This window comes from Eimeria acervulina, genomic scaffold, assembly GCF_000499425.1.
Source record: "Eimeria acervulina Houghton genomic scaffold, Eah_scaff563, whole genome shotgun sequence".
Classification (NCBI taxonomy): domain Eukaryota; phylum Apicomplexa; class Conoidasida; order Eucoccidiorida; family Eimeriidae; genus Eimeria; species Eimeria acervulina.
Genome location: NW_013547265.1, coordinates 1 through 18,859, shown reverse-complemented (window position 1 = coordinate 18,859; position 18,859 = coordinate 1). Strand labels below are relative to the sequence as shown.

General features: G+C 55.4%; 3 protein-coding genes across 3 annotated transcripts; 2 read left to right on the top strand and 1 right to left on the bottom strand.

Annotated features, from left to right (window-relative positions):
- Positions 1 to 1,255: 1,255 nt before the first annotated feature.
- Positions 1,256 to 3,741, top strand: EAH_00042910 (hypothetical protein, conserved; the record flags this gene model as incomplete). Its single annotated transcript, XM_013391729.1, has 4 exons — positions 1,256 to 2,724; positions 2,846 to 3,008; positions 3,147 to 3,613; positions 3,735 to 3,741. 4 exons carry the CDS (start codon positions 1,256 to 1,258, stop codon positions 3,739 to 3,741), a joined length of 2,106 nt encoding a protein of 701 aa, XP_013247183.1.
- A 1,278-nt stretch (positions 3,742 to 5,019) lies between these two features.
- Positions 5,020 to 14,591, bottom strand: EAH_00042900 (MFS transporter, related; the record flags this gene model as incomplete). Its single annotated transcript, XM_013391728.1, has 10 exons — positions 5,020 to 7,644; positions 7,742 to 7,838; positions 8,080 to 8,233; positions 8,485 to 9,874; positions 10,103 to 10,175; positions 10,294 to 10,416; positions 10,699 to 10,850; positions 11,176 to 14,009; positions 14,267 to 14,345; positions 14,574 to 14,591. 10 exons carry the CDS (start codon positions 14,589 to 14,591, stop codon positions 5,020 to 5,022), a joined length of 7,545 nt encoding a protein of 2,514 aa, XP_013247182.1.
- Positions 14,592 to 14,629: 38 nt separating this feature from the next.
- Positions 14,630 to 18,090, top strand: EAH_00042890 (hypothetical protein, conserved; the record flags this gene model as incomplete). The annotated part of the gene is made up of 5 exons (XM_013391727.1): positions 14,630 to 14,755; positions 15,525 to 16,117; positions 16,391 to 16,718; positions 16,963 to 17,398; positions 17,711 to 18,090. The coding sequence occupies 5 exons, from the start codon at positions 14,630 to 14,632 to the stop codon at positions 18,088 to 18,090; spliced, it is 1,863 nt and encodes a 620-aa protein (XP_013247181.1).
- Between the last annotated feature and the right edge of the window lie 769 nt (positions 18,091 to 18,859).

Sequence of the window (18,859 nt, the reverse complement as noted above, 5' to 3'; positions counted from 1 at the left end):
GGAATTCCTTACAGTGCGAGTGCATGCATCACAGATGATCTGGATAGACTCAAATGTGGGGTCAGCTTCTAGCACGAGCTGCGTAAAGGGGTGTTGCAGCCCATGCCAGGCCTCCGCACCAACCTCGAGCCCTTGGGCAACTGCGCTATTGCTGCCTGCTGACCGGAGGTGATATAAGGCTCTTTTATAAACCTTATCTTAAGTCTTTGACCGTACTGCAGCTCTGTGCGCGTCCCCAGCTAAGATCAAGCTCCCCCCAACAGCTACTTCTACAAACTCCACAAGCAAGCAATGGATTGATTCAACTTGGGCCCTCGCGAATTCCAAAGAAATCCCTCCGCATTCACCACAAAAGAGTAGTCTACGAGGCCAGACTCTCTGGCTGCTGTGGCAACGCCCTTGGCGGTGCCCTGGAGAGAGTGAGCACTGGCGGCGAAGCCAGAGGAGATAAATGTTCTCCTGTAGGTGAAAAGTGCATTTAAATGTGTAGAGGACAAATTTTCACTCTTTCTTCTTTATTCCTTCCAATTCCCTTCAGGTTGTTATCCCCGCCCACCTCGTGCAGCCGGGCTCCCTTGCGCAGGTGACCGGGAGCAGAGGAGGACCAATGTATTGTTTCTTTACGCCAGACGAATAGGAAACGCTTAGAGACAGAATGATATAGTATACTGAATGGAACTGGGGTGGATACCGTCTCGGATTAACAAACTGCTGGGCAATCGTCCGGCTTTTCTCCCCGGGGCCTCCAGGACCCGTACCGGGAGCGGAAGCGGAAGTACTCGTGCATATCGAGGGGGGAACTCAGGCCAGAACGTTAAGGGCTCTCAGAATGAGCCTGACACCTTACTCGTACACGCAGACAAACACGGCAGGACTGTTTTTCGCTGACAGCTTGCCCTGTAGGGCTGGGGGCTCATCTCCCCAGCTGCAAACGACGCGGCACTGACTAGACCGGGATGCCAGCATGCCTGGTAGCCGTGCTGGGGTGGCGATGCAGGCACTGCCATTAGGTGGCCGTGTTGCCGCAGCTTGTCTTAACTATGCTTTTCTGGTAATGTTTGCGCGCCGTGCTCCGGGAGGTACGGCTGCCGCGGAGCTTGGAGTTTGCCTGTTGCAATTGCCACTACTGCAACAACTGGTCTCATTCATTGCTCGAGAGGGGACAGCCAGAACAGCAGCGCGCTGCATGTCGTTACCTGCACTAAACGAGCAGCAGCGAGCCGAGCGTCATCGGCAGCAGCAAAGCTCATTCAACATGTCATATCTTTCTCTTTTGGCTTGCTGCCTCGTTTCATTGCTGTCGATGCCTGTGTGGCTGTACCTATTCCTACCGGGACACTTGGTCTCCTTTACAGAACAATCAGGTGCAAAACAGGCCTACTGTCTTGCCGCTGCGACGTTTGCGGCAGCCGGCTTGGTGGATGCAGCGGCTGAAGTTCTTTCCCTGCGCTGCTTAGTTTTTCGCTCACCGGACGCACGCAGCATAGCCGAAGCACTCTCAACAGCAACACGCACTGTGCTTTTGGCAGCGGCGCTGCTCATGCAACAGAGGGTACGACCTGCTGGAGTAACAGTAAGCTTGCTCATGAATCCCATGGTGGCATTTGGGGGAAGCCATTTGTGTGCGTCGCTCGTACTGCTGCAAGTGCTGTGGCTGCAATGTCACCGCCTTGCTATACTCAAGGCCTCCGCACCTCCTTCACCACATGCAGCAGAAGCAACAGCAGCAACTCCTCTAGTGGAGACTCCCCGTCTGCTTGTAGCGTGGCCAGCCTTCCGGCGCCTTAGCGCATGTTATGTCTTACCCACAGGGGTTATCTGCGGAACACCTGCAACGGCAAGAGGAGGATCACCTACTCTCGGAACACCAACAGCATACGCAGGAGCAAAAGCGGAGTCAAAGGATCAAGCAGTTGCTGCTCTTCTCTGGGCGCTGGGAAGCTATCTCTCAGCGGAACACTTGGAGCTCCTCCCTACCTATCTGATGCTGCTGGTGCAGAAGATGCTGCTGCAGCATGGGGAGCAGCTGCTATTGCTGTTCCTTCTGGATAAAAAGGCAGCGGCAGAGTATGCTGTGACGTCTGGGGCAGCTTCAGTCCTCTGTCGTGTCGTCTTTTCGCACTGCGAAGCAGCGGCGTTTGAGGGTTTCTGTGTCTTGCAAAAGCAGCCTGCTGCTGTTGCTGCGACGGATGCTGCACCCGCTGGGGCTGCATTCGACACAGGACGACTTCCAGGAATGAGAGGTTGTGCAGCTGCAAGGGCAAATGAATGCAATTCTGTGCGGGCGGGAAAGTGGGCTGAGCAACACCTGCGGCTACGCCGGAATGCCCTTTGCCCTAAGCCAAGCAAGAAAAATCACCGGCTGTGCTGTGAGCCTCAACAGCAAGAAGGGCTACCAACCCACCACTGCAGCAGCAGAATTTATGATACGGAGAAGGGCGGGGGGGGGCATGGCTGCAGCAGTAGCGTGACGAGCATTTTGGGCTCTCGGTGGATGGCGAGGCTGCTGCGGCGGTTAGATCATTCTAAACTTTCCGCAGACCAAAAACGAAGCTCGTCGCATTCGCCAGCGCTGGCGCTGCTGCAGCTGCTGCTGTTGTTACAGGGGACATTAGGGTTGGCTGCTGCAGCAGGCGGTTGTCTGTTCGCGGCTCCGGCGTTGCGGTGCGTCTTTGGTCCATCAACAGTGGCTCCAGGGAGTGGCTTTATTCAGACTCTGCAAGTGTACGTCCTGTGCAGCATATGGCATGGCGACAGCGAAATGAGAACGCTAGTAATTATGCTTCAATCGCACAGTTGCTTGCAAGCTTCAGGCGGTTTTTGTATCTGATGTGTATGTGTGTAGCTACTGCTGCTACGTCTGCTGCCTATCCTTTTTCGGACTCCTGGATGCCTACGCTACAGCTAGTTGCAGCAGCGGCAGCTTAGGGCTGCTAAAGCGACGCTACTTGGCTGTCACTGCTGTGCACTTGGCATTGCTGCTGCCTCTGTCAATCCGCGTGTCTGCCGTAAGTTCTTGTTCTTCAGAAATTAGCTGCCGTCGCATATGGGGGGCAGAAGCTGCTTCAAAAGCAAGCATCCTTGCGCAAAGCCAGCATCGATAGGATACTCGTTACCACTGTGTGTCTCATGCTTTGTTCTTTCAGGTCTTTGGGATACCGGCGGGGGCAGGAGCTGCCGCAGCCCAGGTGGTAGCGGCGGTACTTCGCATCGGCTGCTGCTGTCTTGCCATTTTAAAAGATTTGGGGGAGACGCCTGACCAGTGCCCTGTACAGAAGCTGAATGCACTGGGGTGTTCCGCGTCGTCGCAGCAGTTGGTTCCACAGGATTTCAGTGACTGCAGCAACAAGAAGCGAAGTGAAGGCAGCAAGATCACCACCGCTTTCAATGCCTCGAGAGGCCTGTCGCGCCAGGCTGGTCCGATATTGTCTTATGCGAAAACGGCACGACGTTGGAACAGGGAGGCGCTGGCCGCAATTTGGACCTTATTGCCTCCCGGTGCAGCATCGCTGGCGTTAAGGTATTCATGCTGTATTGTAGCTGCCACCGCTGCGCGGAGCATCCTGCGGCAGGCGAGCTTCGAGTTTGGGGAGGGGACAGCTGCAGCAGCAGGGTACGATTTGCAGCAAGTGATGCTTGGAGGCCACGCGGTCTCACTCTGGGCTGCTGAAATCTCATTAGCTGTTGTTGTTTGCGCTGCGTCCGTTGCTGCTGTCGGACCCTTGTTATTGCAGCAAGTGAGAGAGGCTTACTGCTCGGTGGCAGCTGCTCAGGAAACTGGCTGCCGACAGGCTGGTTGACGGACTAAGTACCTTATGTTGTTTTCCACACCTGCTTGGCAGTGCAGCAACAGCCCAGTATATGCAGAGCTACGGAGCCGAGAGGTCCGTGAGAGTCACAATTTTTCGGTTATTCCCAGATTTTCAAGAGGCTGAATTTCATAGCTGCCTCAGCTTCCCCTCGAAGGAGCGCCCCTTATAAAGATACCAGCTCAAGAGGTCGTCCGAGTTTTCAAGGCTTTGCCTAATGGCTGAATAGAGCAAGTCTGGACATAGTGGGCATAAGTGCTGGGGTAGGCAACATGGGCTGTTTTTTTTCCTTTCATTTCGAAGCTAAATGACCTACAGCTGCCAGTGCGCAACGTTAGTAACCTCAGGTAGGTGCCCGCCGGTTGGCGATTACCAAAGCTCCTCGCCAAACATGTTTGTCTTCTGCAGAAAAGAGAAGAGATTTCTCTAAGTGGGAGATGGCTGATCTTTCGCAGCCAAGTTTCATGCGTACTCCAGCAGTAAACCTATCGCAGCCGCACACAATTTTTTCTTTTGGAGTCGGCACTTTATCTGCGTTCCTAACTGGAGTTACTGTAGTTGCTTGACACTTTAACTTTGAGCTAAACAGCGACCTTCCCCGCTTGTTTCACGGTAGCGGAACAGGCGGCATTTAGTGCAGTTCTGCATGACTTTGTACAGTAGGCCTATCAGCCATTCCACTCCTAGGAAAATTGAGCGTCGGTACGCTAAAACGCAGGCAGTCGGAGGCCTTTTTCTCCCCGTGCTAGAGACCGGTAACCCATTCCACGAGTTTTTATTGAAGCTGACTCAAATATCGCTTCTGTGCACTGCACTAGCACAGCAAAACTGAAACGTGCAGCAGAGACGCCCATGACAGCAAGCAAAAAAACGTTGATGCCTAGTGTTGTACCTTTAAAGCAAGACTAATCCCTAAGGTACACCGCCCTCCCTCTGGTTCCGTTCCGTCTTGTGTCTCTCAAGTTCACCTGCGAATTGATCTATTTCTAGTGCTGCAAATGACTGCATAGGTGCCGCCCTCTATCCATGCGGAGATTCTGCAGCCCAACGGCAACTACCCTTCGTAATCCCACCAATTCTCTCGCAATCCCCAGGAACAAGGAGTGTCGCGTTCGGCCATAATGGGCTGTCAGACAAAAATAGCCGGAACATTATACCTAGATGGTAGCAGCAACACTACCGGTTGCGGAGAGATAGCCACCTACCCGAGTCACGAAGCACCGCGCTTCTTCCGCCGGCGGCGGCCATCACGCCCCCCGCTGGCGGCCAAAGCAGCTGGCAGATGCTGCTCCTGCGGCTGTAAAAGCTGTGTCTGCTGAAGCTCGGCAGAAGGACTGATTTCAGAAACAGGTGCCATAACAGCGGCTCCAATGGCTTCGATAGATACTACCTCGCTCGTGAATTCACTGCGTCTGGCGAAGTCGGGTGCACTCGACTCGGCATGAGCGACTGGTAAGGCACCTGCAGAGATCACAGCAAGTGTACCAGGAATCTGCCGCAAAGAAGACCCTGCAGCTTTAGTGCCAATGCGTGGGTATCTCCTGCCACGAGGAATTCCTCGCTGCTGCGTTAATTCCATCGCATTGACTGGGTCACTGGCCGAAAACGCATCTGGAGAAACCCTGCTTGTGCTGCTTTCGCAACTATCGCCAGTTACGCTGGTTTCGCCGCTCCCGCAACTCCTAGCAACCGATAGCTGAACCTCACCCTCTGCTCCTGTCCCAAACTGGTCAGGCGTCTCGCCACCAGTCACGCTCCTGCCCGCCGCGGGGATGCTCATCGGCATGCTGCCCCTGAAGTTGCGTCCCTGTGAAGCCCCTGATAAGGGAGCTACGTAACAGGAGCCCCCATAGACACTGCTATTGCTGCTGCTGCTGCTGCTAGGGTTGATTGACGCCCTTACCTCCGCTTCAGCGCTATGTCGGGGCCTTACAGCGCGAGTTAGATCCATCTGGCGCTGAGTCAACTGCAAGAAAGGGGAAGCATGCGGCATTGCGTTGCTTCGCGCGAGCTGCGACGCCCACAGTGACTTCAAATATGAATTTGCCACCATATGTAGACTACCGCTCGTGCTGCAGACGCTGCTGCTTCTGCTGCTGCTACTTTGCGAAGGGGCTGCCGAGGAGGTTGTAGCTGGGGCAGGTTCTGCCCCTGTCGATATGTAGGCATTTTGCGTGTGTGACGAGATTCCAGTACCGATTATTGAAGGAGACAGCAAAAGCGTGTCTCCGTCCGTTACAGCTGCTGCAGCAGGAGAAGCCATCGGAGTTGTGGCACCCCCTTGGCGTCGCTGCCGTAAAGTGTGGCGCTGAAGCTTGAGACTCCTCATAGCTTTCGTATCAAGTGCTGGCAGCAGCGCCGCAGCGGCAACCTGCAACTGTTGCTCCTGCTGAGTGTGCTGCTCTTGAGGCCCGCCGTAACCTTCGCGCTGCTGGAGCATGATCCCTCGGCGCTGCGGAAGCACAGCATCGCCACCCTGCCCTGATGGTTGCGAAGCACCAGCATTGTCAACACTGGGGTTGATACTGCGGCTACTGCTGCCCTCGTAGTTTGCAGTCGCCACGTGGGGTCGGCGTCCTGTGTTTCGAGATAGCCCGAGGAATACTCTAGGGGCTAGAGAAGTAGACAGCCGCCGCAGGAGAGATGGCCCTGGTGCATCTGCTGCTTCTCGCTGGGCTTGGCTCCTCAACGAAGATGCAGATGGCTCTGGAGCCTCCATTAAAGTCTCATTTTGGGGGGCAGCTGCAGTCCGCACAATCCCTGCAGACAGTTCCGCCTTCACGGGAACGTCTAGCTGAACTTCCTTTCGTTGCCGCTGCTGGACGTCAGTTTCGTACGTCTCATACTCTGTGCGACGCAAAAAAACTCGGGAGGAGCTGCCACTCTGATGGTTTGCCGTCAGCAGCAGAAGCAGCTGCTGTTCCCTCTTGCACTGTTGCAGCTGATGTACCAGTGCCTGATGCTGCTGTTGCAGCAGCTCAAAGGAGCGGCGCAACAAAGCGCACTCGCCAGCAGCTGCAGCAGCAACTCGCTGTCCACGACGGAGTCGCCAGAAGAATGCGCCACTAACGGCGAAAAAGCAAACCAGGAGCAGCAAGAGCGGAGTCGCAACAGATGAATCTACACCTTGATGTGTTTCTCGTTCTTGAAGCATCAGAAGCCTTTCGGTCCAGGGACTGCTGCCGTTGCCGGTGGACCAGTCATGAGAGAGTGGAAGAGGCCCCTGGTTCACAGCAGCGAACAGCCGAGTCCACACCGTCGCCACGAATGCTGCAATGACAGAAAGGCCCCGGCACGCGATGTCGGCTCCGACTGTTGCACCATATGCAACTGTTCCTGCAACCGACGTAATCCCAAAATAGAGGCTAGCTGCTGCTGCGCAGCTCTGCTGAACCACTGCAGACTCAGCGTCACTGCAAAAGAACTCCTGCAGCAACCTTGGTGCTACTCTAACAGCAAAGACAACGTAGCTTCCCCAGTGCACCAAAGGCAATAATAGCCACCGCCACACCCACTCCAGTGACTGCAGCAGCTCCCGTTTTAATGCATCCCATGGCCAACCCCAGCTGCGCTGTCTTGCAGTGTGGCGACAGTGATGCGGTTGCCTCTGTTCCTCTTTGCGCTTCCCAAAGTTGTTGAGACCGCTGTTACTATCAATTCTCCTGCAGTGAGGGTCGACCTGTTGCTCTGCGGCTGCAGGGACAGTGCCGCTAAGCGCTTCCCCTTCTTGTGCCGCTGCTGCCGACGATGTTGCTGCGGCCTCGGAATCGTCGAGCAGCTGCACCAAGGGGTTCAAGTGGGGGATGAGACCGTCAAACGCAGCTAAACGTTCAAACTGCACGAACAACAAAGTGGCAAAGGCACAAACAGTCAAGCAAAAGCATACTTTGGAACATCATATGCTAACAACTCCCCTAAAACGATAAACCCACCAGGAAGGACCCCAGTTGCTGCTGCAGCTGGACAAGAAGCGAAAGGTGCAACAGGTGTTGCTGCTGTAGCTGTAGCTGTTGCTGACGTTCAGCAGCCCTGCAATAAGGCAGGCAAATCCACAACAGTTACGTCCACCCTCCAACCTTAAAAGTGCTTTGGCGTAGCACGGGTAACAGGAGCAGCAAATATTGGACACAGCCGTAAACCATGCATATTGTGTGAATGAAGTTCCCTCGGGCGGGCAAGTAGCGCCATCCGCATAAACCGGCAATACAGCACCACAGAAAAAAACTGCAGTCGGAGCAGAAGAATTCGCAGAGGTTGCAACTGTGCTCACGCGGCCTTAAATGCTGCAGTTTCCCCCTCCAGAGACTTCATTCTCTCTAACAGCATTACCAATACGTGCTCGCCCTTCGAATCTCGCGGGCCCAACGGCGGTGCCGCCGCCATTCCTCCTCTCACCGCCTCCCCACTGACTGCCCCGCTGTTTGCTGCAGCAAATCATGTGAACAGATATCATAACAAACGGCAGCAGAATTAGTTCTACTAGCACAGGGGGCCAAAATAACTGCAGCAGCAGAGCAGACGGAGCAGCAGCTGTTTCTCTTCAATGTGCACCAACGATGCTACAAAAGCTCGCCACCTGCTCTCTTTGTCCCTATATGCCACAATAGTCATCAACCCTTAATAGTATGTTCCTTCCCTGTAACCGTCCACGTGCATTCCGCCTTTCGCAACGTACAGCTCATGTCCATCGAGGGCGGCTGCAGTAGCAGCGACAACACTCGGAGTATCTCCGTCTGCTGGTCTTGCTCGCCTGGCGTCGTAGTCATGAGGAAGCGCAGGAAGGCTGCGCCAATCGGACTCTGCTGCAGCTGCGGCTGCTGGTGTTGCAGCGCGTCCAAGAGGAAGGCTCTTGCGTAGGCAGCTGCCTGTCGCAGCGCCTCTGTTGCCGCGTCAGCTACTTGCAACTGCTTGCTGCTCTTGCTAGGACTCGCGTTTGCAGCGACGAGATGAACCTGATGAGCCGCGCTGGGTTTATTCGCCGGGGGAGCAGTCGTTGAAGCCCCAGTCGTCGGTGTTCCTTCCGCCAGAGGGATGCAGATGTAGCGGCTAGTTGATGGCTGAATGAGCGGATGGTAGCCCTTCCAAACGCTCCTGGCGTTGTTTCCGTTGCTAGCAATGCATAGAGTGGGGTCTACTAAGCCGCTTCTGAAACTAAGCAGCTCCCTGAGGCCAGGAATGGACAAAGAAGGGTAGCTCATATCTGCCCAGGCCGGGTCGCCTACTAGGATTTCATGTTGAAGGTCAACCTGTTCCTGTTGTTGCCTTTGGCGTTTCTGCTTAAGAAGCTGCTGCTGTTGCAAGGCTTTCTCAAGTGCACCAGACAGTGCATTCAACGCAGCGGCGCTTTCTTTCTCCGCTTCCTCAACTTGCGGTAGACTATGCAATTGCTGCTGCTGCTGTTGCGCTACCCGTTGCGGGGCAATTTCTGTCTCAGCGCTTGCTGAAACAGCAGCAAGGGAAGCACCGTCTATGAGAGCATCAAACGGTGAGCCTCCGTGTATCCCAGCTGAGAGGCCTCTCCGCTGGCGTTCTCCAGGTATCGAAGGCGCCTCCCGTTGTGTGTCAATTACTCCAGAATTTTCCGTGCTGTTATGGAGGCCGTCCGCCTCCGAAGAAGCAGTGGCATCCTTAGAGACGGGAATACGCTTATCCAAACGCTCCACAGAGGCAGCACTAGCGGCGCTGCCCTGCATCTCTTCGAGATGCTGCGGCAGTTCACCAACTCCCCTGCGTTCTCTCGCCCGTTCCTGCTCGCCTAGGGAGCCGATAGAAACACAAGGCACGCTTTGTGCTGCTTCCAGTTGCTGTGTAGTCCCTTCATGAGAGCCGGACTGGTCTGAACTGACTAGGGGCAGAGAAGCCTCCACAGCAGTTTCTCGAAAATCCTTTGTAGCGACGATTGAAGAATCACCAGCAGCTTCATTAACAGCAGATGTACCAACAGCAAGAGGGCCGCTCGAAGAAACGAACCCTTCAGAGACCTCCCCGTCGGTCCCATGAGCGGCTTCGCCAAACTCATCGTGGATTTGCGTCTCAAGGAACTGAACGCCTGTCGCTCCGAAGACCTGCAGCAAGCATCAGCAACTGACTCAGTGCTTCCGAAACCGCAATCACTGGTGCTTCCGCCGCTGGACGCGTCGGGGTTTGGTAAAACCGCGGCTAGCTCGCGCCAGAGAAATGGCGCCGCAGATTCTAGAACCAAAGAGGCGCTGGCATATGAAAATGGTAGAGCTTTCAGGCGAGGCGAAAGTGAGAAATGAAATTGCCGACTCATGAAGGCAAGCATATCCTACCTGGAAGGAGGTAAGGGAGCAGTAGTAATGAGGACCCTCGTCATGGTGGGTCAGAAGCCGAACCTTAAGAAACCTGCGCAGAGAAGCAAGCCTAACTGCAGCTTCATCGCACAATAACCTCCGCCTAAACATCAACAGAAGCCGCAGCAGCAACAGTGGTAACAGCTTGTGGAAGGCACACTAGACCGTACTTTACCCAGCAGCTGCTCAGGGCAGCACATTCGGATTTGAGATCGAAGAGCTCCGAAGAGACATCCGCTGCAGTCTGAAGGTTTGCTATGAGGCGCCACTGCCGTGTTGGATACGTGTCAGCCCTGGACAGCACAAAGGCAGTGGAATAAGGCGCTAATTCTCTGCCAAAGGAAATTAGTCGTCCACTTGCCCGCGCTGAGGCAGAAGACGACATGTGCAGTACACAGCGCATATGGGGTTGTGCAACTCCTCCATAAAGGACTCTGCACAACGTGGATAAGTACGCACGCAAAAGCGGCCCCCCCGTCGGGTGGAGAAAGAGCAACAAACCCCCAGTAGCAACAAAACGCAGCAAGCAAGTGACAGCTCCCAAAATGTTGCGTAGGTAACGGTGACGTTAGTACCCGAGTAGCTGAATATGCCAAAAGGCATTGGCGTAGATCTCGAAAGACTGCATCACTACGAAGTCTATTTTTAGTGTCTCCGAAAAAGAAAGGACGAAGTACTTGGATGGGACGTAGCAGGGTACAAGCATGTACGTATCTGCGTCTGGCCGCTGCAGATAGCACGCAACAGTCAACTGTACGCTCAGCATCAACCTTCCCGGCGAAGGCTTGAAGACATTTCCATCCTCTTTCCCATATACATGCAAACACTCTCAAGGCTGCTCTGATGTCCACCTCTATTACACCCTCTGAAGCAGCTTTATACACGAAATACGAAAGCGCATGCGTCTTGAGATACACAAAGAGCCAAAAAAATGTCTGCAGGCTTTCATACTTGCGAGTCACGAATTTACTGTCAGCAATGGTTTGCTGTGGAAAGCATGTAGACATGTGCACGCCTAGAATGAGGCTCATATTCCCTCGATGCGGCCTCACTTGCACCGCCTTAATGTGCTGCATCCCAGGACTCGAGGCAATGACCCGCGCTCCCGCGTCGAGCGATGCAAAATTGAAGTGCAGACGCAAGAAAGATGCGGGCAGCTGTTTGCCCTGCACGAAACCTCTCCCATACAGTTGAGGGGCCCCGAGGATCCCCCCAACAACAGACTTCGCTAGAGGGTCCTGCGAATTCGCATGGAATTTCCCGGCGGCAGCAGCAGCGGGCGCCGCCGATTTAGCGGCGTTGCCATCCTCCTCTTGTAGGTTCTGCTGCTGTTTCACCAGTTCCTTTTGCCGTTGTTGCTCTTGATCCAAGCGACTGTGGCGCTGCGGAACTGCTACCGTCTGTGCATCCTCCTTACGCTCTTGTAGTTGCTGGGAACCCCGATCCTCTTGCAGTGTCTGGCCCTCCTGAATTCGCCCATCTATGTTATCATGCTGCTGCGTGTCCTGCTGCTGTTTCACGTGCTGCCGGGACAGCTGTTCGTCCTGTTGCTGCTCCTTTGAATGTAGCTCACTGCGCACGCCCTTTTGCGTTCCCAGTCCGTCTATTGCTCCCTCCTGCTGCTCGGACTCGTCCACCGCCCCTGCAAACTCAAGAGCAACCAAACTGCCACCGTCAAAAGGCACTGCGCAGCTGTTCCCACTTCGTAGCCCCTCCGCATGAGGAGCGCAGCTGCCGTAGTGCAGTTCCTGGTGCGCCGCATAACGCTTTGGCTCTTCACGCTGGAGCAGCTTCCCCGGCTGTTCCGTGTCCACCTGCTGCCCCACAGCTTGCTGTACCTGATGCGGTTGCTGCTGTCGCTGAGGTTGCTGGCACTGCGCAGTCGTGTTGGCGAGGAGGCGCACTGCGAGATCGTGTGGAAGTAGCAGCAGCAAAAGCTGCAATGCAAGTGACGTAGGCGCTGGAGGTCTGTAACACAGTGCAGCCGCTGCCACTGCTACTCCTTCAGCTGCCGCAGCTGCTTCGCGCTCTAAGGGCTGGCGTTGCCGCATGCACGACCGCCGCCACGTCCACGACACAAGCTGTCCTCCCCATTTTGATGAGAGTTCGTGCTGCTGCTCCCCGTGCTGATTAATTGAATGGTGTTCTTGCCGCTGTTGCTGCTTATTCTTCATCTGTTGTTGATGATGCACGCCTTCCGGTTTTCCACTTTTGGCCTGCTCTCCGCCCCGCTCCCCATCGGACTGCGAGGACAGTTTCAAGGACTGCCGCCCTTCGTCTTGCCGCAGATGCAGTTTGTGTTGCTCTTGTCTTGCCCCATCGGTTGCAAGTGGACTTGGTAAGGAGTCTGTAGTAGCCGCAGGTTCAGCAGCTGCACCTTTTAGAGATGTTGTTTCTGCAGTGTCCTCACATCCAGTGTGTGGAGTGGTTTCGTCTCCCGATGCAGCAACATTCTCTCCGCCCCTTTCCTTGTTCGCTGGATGTGCTTTACCGAGTGCTGCTCCTGTTCCTAGTACAACAGCTGGGTCACGCTTTGCCGTGGCGGCTCTAAACATATGGTACTCCAGTTCCTGGTGCAGAGCACTCCTAAGCTGCGGAGGGTAGCTACCCTCCGTGCAGCAAAGTAGCAGCAGCCGCTGCTGGAGCACGGTGATTACTCGTACCTCTTCCTGCTGCTGCTGATGCTGCTGCCCTCGTTGCCGTCGGTGCGAAGGCTGATCGCGCAGCAGGACAGGCATGCGTGATGCGACGCAGTGGCATCTGGCTGCCTCCGCTGCATCCGACGCCGCCTCCCCCCGTAAGGCTGCCGGACCTAATTGGCCTCTGTGGGTTGCTGCTGCAGTGCATGAGCCTAAAGAATAGCACCACTGCATAATCCAGACTGCAGACGAGCCGCCGGTGTAACCAGCACTCGGTACCACTTCATCTTCAAGCTGCTGCCACTGTCCCGCCTTCAGCGGATGCTGCATCCCCACTGCTGCTGGCATAACAGGAGAACGTGCCCCACTTGTGGAGGCTGACGAGACTTCCAAAAGTCTCGCAGAAGTTGCGTCAGCTAAAGATGCTGCAGCTGCAGCTGCCACATCAGGTCTGGTATTTCCAACATCGTGTGTCGCGCGGTGATGCTTGATGGCATCTGCAGGTGGAGAGCTTCTTGAAGCAGAAGTTAGCAAAGGTAGCTGTACCAGTGACTCGCGCTGCTGTCTCTCTTCCTGTTGCCGGTGCGTTGGTGACTGCAATCCAGGGCCAGACGACGGAGCAGACCTCTTCCTTGTAGCAGCGGCAGCACCAGCTGCAGCAGCAGCCGCAAGCTGCCTAAATGCAATAAACACGCCCGATGTTTTGCCGCTCAAATAAGCACGCTGGCTCTGTTGCTGTTGCTGCTGCTGCTGTTTTTGCAGTCGTTGCTGCTGCAGGTGCAGTTGCTGTTGTAACGAGGTTCTCGGAAAGAGGTCGGAAGTGGCGAAAGCCGTATCTTCTGGTGCTCCTGTGGTACTGCCCAGCTGTTGATGTCGCTTCCTACCTTCTGAGGGGGATGAATCAGCAGGTAGTCCTGATGCTTCCTGTCGTCGCTGCACCTTGATGTCCTCCGGCCGTGGCGACGAGCCCGCGCCCCAAGTCACTATTGCTGTATTCAACACTGAGGAGCCTTTCTCTGGACCTGACGCCCCTTCTAATACTCTTCCTGGGTCAAAAGCATTTAGAGGACTGGCAGCGCAAGCATGCTGCTGCTCATGGTATTGCTGCGTTTGCTTTTGCTGCGGCTGTGCCTCCTGTTGCAACCGCTGCTGCTGCAACAGCCGTTGCACTCGTGACCCTGCAGTGGAATTCCCCGCAGGAGGTTGAGCTTCAGAAACAGTGTATGTGGGAACACCAGACACACAAGCTAGCAGCAACAGCAACACCACAAAGTGTGAAACGCATGGCGTGTTTTCGGGAGAGCTGCGGCAGCTGCTGCAGCTGTGCTTGGCCGCTGCTACACTGCAGGCCATTTAGCTGCACCATCAGCGCTCGACGATGCCGAGGCTGTAGTGAAGGGCTGCTGCAGATCGACGTGTTCGAACTCCTTCAGAAACTGGCACAGTGACTCGGCGGCGATCCTGACTTCTTGTGCTTGGGTTGCTGCTGTTGTTGCTCACGCACAGTCAGCAACACCTCTCAAAAGCAGTTGGTGAGTCTGAAATCGATAAGTTGCTCCACGAACGCCACAGATATCCCCTGCCTGCCGCATGCAGATGCAGTTACATCAGCAGCGGCTGCAGCCAACGAATATGTATATCTGCCGCTGCCGAGACGCAAACACGCCATGCGCAACAAGCAAACAGGTAAGGATATCATAAAATGACTCGGATGGAATGCTATACATTGCTGTTCTTGCTGTCGCTGCCGTGCCACGGGCCTCCAGGACTTCCGTGAACAAGAGACCATTGCCTATTGTCGGTACCGTTACCGCTGCAAACGAGCTCATCGCAAGCAGGGACTGTCTCGCGCTTGCCATTCCTATAGATGTGGACACATATTCATATAAATATGAACGCGGAAAGTACTCTGTGTGACCAGGGAACGAAGCGCTCGTCCTACCGAGCCAACCCGCTGCAGCAACGCCAGCAGCAGTGTGTGGGATATGCACTAGTTGACAACCGAGATATACTAACAACGCTTAGAGGACCTTAAAGAAGGGGCAGCATCTGGGTTCGCAACCGGCAGGAGCCTACAGGGACTGGTGACGAGAGCAGCTTGAGCATCCCCCGACGCAGCAACGGCCAATCCCCGCACGTGGGCACACAGGCTATCAAGAGGTCACAGCGGAGGAGGAATTGACAGGTAATGGATGCTGTTTGCTCCTTGGATCGACGGTAACTCAGCTCACGCAGGCAGCAGCACCAGGGAGCTCCAAGGCACACTCGGCAGTCTCTGCAACGGCAGCCCCTTGAATTCAACCTTGCCTTCAGGTGCGGCCACTGCTGCTCTCTTGCAAGAGTAAGGCAGCCCTCGGCATCGCTGAAGCAGCTCAAGGGACTGAACGAGGGGAACAGCGGAACGACACACTACCGCCGTGCCCAGCAGTAGAAGGGCCAAGATATATTCCGGCCATCGCCAGAGAGGTGGCAACCAAAGAAGAGGCACCTGCAATGAAATCAGAAGCAGGTAACAGAAGAGCTATTTGCAGGCAAACTGTACATAGATGTGCGCAGCCCAAGCAACGCGGAGGCTCTGAGAGGACATTGAGGCGTAACACCGCACACCCAAGTCGCCGAAGTTTGCTCTGCTGCTCAGTGAGTTGCTGTCTTTTGTCTCTCGTACAGGCGTTTGTAGGTTGGTGGACTGGGAGAGCATATTATTGGCATTGCAGTAAGGGAGGTCGTAGCGTATTTAGAGCTTGTGGCGGTTGTTTGATCAGGCAGGGAGACCTGCAGCTGCCGCAGTAGGGGCCACGCCATCGCCAGCAAACGCAGAAGCCTCTGACGCAGCAGCTCCAAAGAGGTTTTTCATTCGTCTGCGAAGCAGCAGCAACAACAACTACAATGCCGCTGCAGGCAGCAGCGGCGACACGCGCAACACCAGCAGCACCGGCGATTGTAAGAAGTTTGCAGGTGGCGCTGAGCCCGCAAGTCTCCAGCATGCGGCGAAAGGGCTTCGTACGCGTAGAGGATGCGCATCAGCAGCGGCGAAGCAGCCGCAGGCAGACCAGTTGGGTGACCCTGTGATAGCTGCTGCTGCTATTGCAGAAGAGCAACGGCTTCTGGCTGCTGGCATTGCTGCAGAAGCTACACGGGGCCCTCCGCGCAAGCTGGTGTCCCGTCGCGTCCCCCATGGGAATCATAAAGGCTGGGATCCTTCCCTCTCCTACGAAGTACAACGCATCTCGGCAGAACGCGATTGTTGGTTCTACGGCTGGTGTTCGTTGGGTCGTTGTGTCACTCTCCTGCCCCCGGCGCAACTGCTACCCATTTTTGCAAGTGAGCGTTTGAGTCTGCCGTCCTTATTTGCGCTGTACGTGTGCTGCAGGAAAAGATCCGGCAGTTAATTGACGGGGGTTTCGTGCGGAGATCTCTCCTGCAGAAGGCGCCGCCTTCGACGGCTTCCATCTGCGGCCAATTCGGCATGCCTAACCACTTAGTAAGACCCGTCACTACCTGCTGCTAGCAGATATCTTCTGGGGCCTTCCATTAGATGGGGGCAACGGCAGACACCTCTTCGATAAACACCAGCAGCGCATGACATTTCTTGTCCGTGTGTACCTGCAATTGTTTTTGCATTGCCCAGAGTCCTTCCCTGCTTTTGGAGTGGCTTGCCGCAGGCCATGCTAGGAGACAGAGACCGCGTCCAATTCTACAAGGAGGCCATATGCTGGCAGGGCCCCGCGCAGCCACGGCAACACCAGCTGCTGCCGTTCCACCAGGCGACGCCGCGCGACCAACCGGGGCCGTTGCCGCACCATAGAACAGCGCAGGATCAACAGCAGCAGCCTAGCGAGATGATGAGCCGGAGTCAGGTGAATGGGCTCCGTGTGTTGGAAATCGGCTGCGGACCTCTTGCGCTGTTGTCCCTTCTCGCGGTTCAACAAGGGGCGGCTCACGTTGACGCCTTGGAGGTGAGCTGAGGCAGCTCCCCCGCAAGGGCTGCACCTGCTGCACTTGCTGGCTGCTGCTGTTGAGCACTTCCCTTGCAGCACGGGTTGACCCCTCAAAGGCTCAGCAGTTCTACCTTTTGGTTTTTTTGTTGCCTTTTCTGCGTTTTAATCATTTTGGCGTGTGGCTCCTCCTGCGGTGGCGTTCTCGTTTCCTCTTGTGCAGCTAAATGCTGGCGTGTACCAATTTGCGAGCGCCTTTGTCCAGCAAATAGGCGTGAACGCCCTGCAGCCGCAAATGCATGACCTAGAGGAACCGCAGAGGCCGAAGCTCCGTGTTTTTAGGTGTTACTCGAAACTTTTCCCTCTGATGCCGTGGGGCGCCACTGCTGGTTCTGCTCTCAAGGCACCCTCTGCCTCTATGCCGCTCCCATTGGTTGCTGATGCAAGAGCAGCTTCCCCAGCCGCTGCTGCTCCTGGTTCTTTGGTTGTCCTGCGAGGTTCCAAGACTGAGGAAGCAGCAGCCGGAACCACTGCGACTGCTGCTTCACGTGCTGAGGTTGTCGTCGCGGGTGACTTTGCTGATGCAGGCAAGCCCATAACTCCTCATGCTAGTAGCGGCACGACGGTCTGTGCTTCCATTTCCGCCTCCTCTTGGGCTCCTGCAACCGCATCCGCGCCACCCTCTCCTGCAGTGGTTGCTGGTAAACATTGCAGTTTTGAGTCCCCTTTTGCGGCTGCCGCGGCAGGAGCAACGGCAGCTGATACTTGTGAGGCTGCTGGAGCTCAGCCATCCGCGGCAAGTTGGAGCCAGCTGCTGGGCACCCTTGAGGGGCCTCCAGTAGCTTGGGGCCCCTCACGGGCCCCGGTATCATCCCATAGCCTCACTTGGCGACAATCACAGAGAGCCGCGAAGCGTCTGCGAGCATCCTTCAGAAGAGGCCGGAGTAGATGCAGAAGAAATTTCAGCAGCTGCTGGCATAGCAAAGCTACGGGCATTTGCAGCTGTGCCGCAGATCCGCCAACTGACCATCAGGGGCAGCAGGAGCAGTACAAGGGTGAGCTGTATGACATGGTGCTCCATGAAATTCTAGGAGACTTTGCCTCGCAGGAGGGGGCAGCCGACGTAATTAGGGACATCCAGGAGAGGACGGGCATGATTCCCCGAAGCATTCCATTTGCTGCCAGGACGTTTGTTGGCGTATCTGAACTGCCTTCTCCCTGCTGCATCAAATGCCCCGTGCGTCAATTTAGCGCGAAAGCAATGAGTCTCCACCCCATTAGCATGGCATATAGAGCCTATAAGCTCCACGCATGTTGGGCTCCAGTTGCGACAGCTTCCCGGGTCGTTGCTGCTGCGGACATTACTGCTGAGCCTCTTCCGATTGTTGGCTAGCTATGGAAAACTCTGCTTGCAAAGTCCCCGGAGGCAAAAGCGCCCCACTTGCTGTAAACTTCTGCTCTTTCCCCATGCGATTTGATCTAGGCCAGCGAGCATCCAGAGCGCACCGTTCTTTCCCCCCGGGAACGCCTGCTGCAGTCGGTGCGTCTCTGCCTCGTTCAGCTGCTTCGTGTTGCTCTGGTCTCCAATTGATTGGCAGCATGGCACATTGGTGCAAAACTGTGGGCTTGCTGATGTTTTGGTTGCTGGTGCTGCGGGTGCAGGTGGGACTACGTTTTAGTGAATGCCTCTTGAGTACCCGGTTAATGGCTTTCGAAGAGTTGGAATTTGAAGGCAAAATGCACACACAAATGTTGCAGGTAGTCTTATCAAATCGCATGGTTCCAGTTTAAGCTGAACAACACAATCAGCACTAGCAGTTGCATCGGGGGGAGCGCGCTTACACGGCTCCAAGAGAGTGTGATTATGTTGTTTTCAGCGACGGGCACTGCTCTTTGAGGTGGAGAAAGACGGTCTTTTTGCTGGCCTGCTGGTTGCCATTGAAATTGAAATTCGCCCAGTCTGTTCTTAGGCTCAGACTTTCTAGCTAGTTCTGCTAACTCCACTACAGCTTATACTCTTACTTCCTTTCGGTGGAGCCTTTGGGACCGGTTAGACTCGGTTCCGACATATGCATTATCATGCTCCTTTCTTCTGCCATCTTCGCCTGTTCTCCACACAGCTTGGCAGCGCGCTGTCACGTGTTGGAGGCACGCCTGCGGCT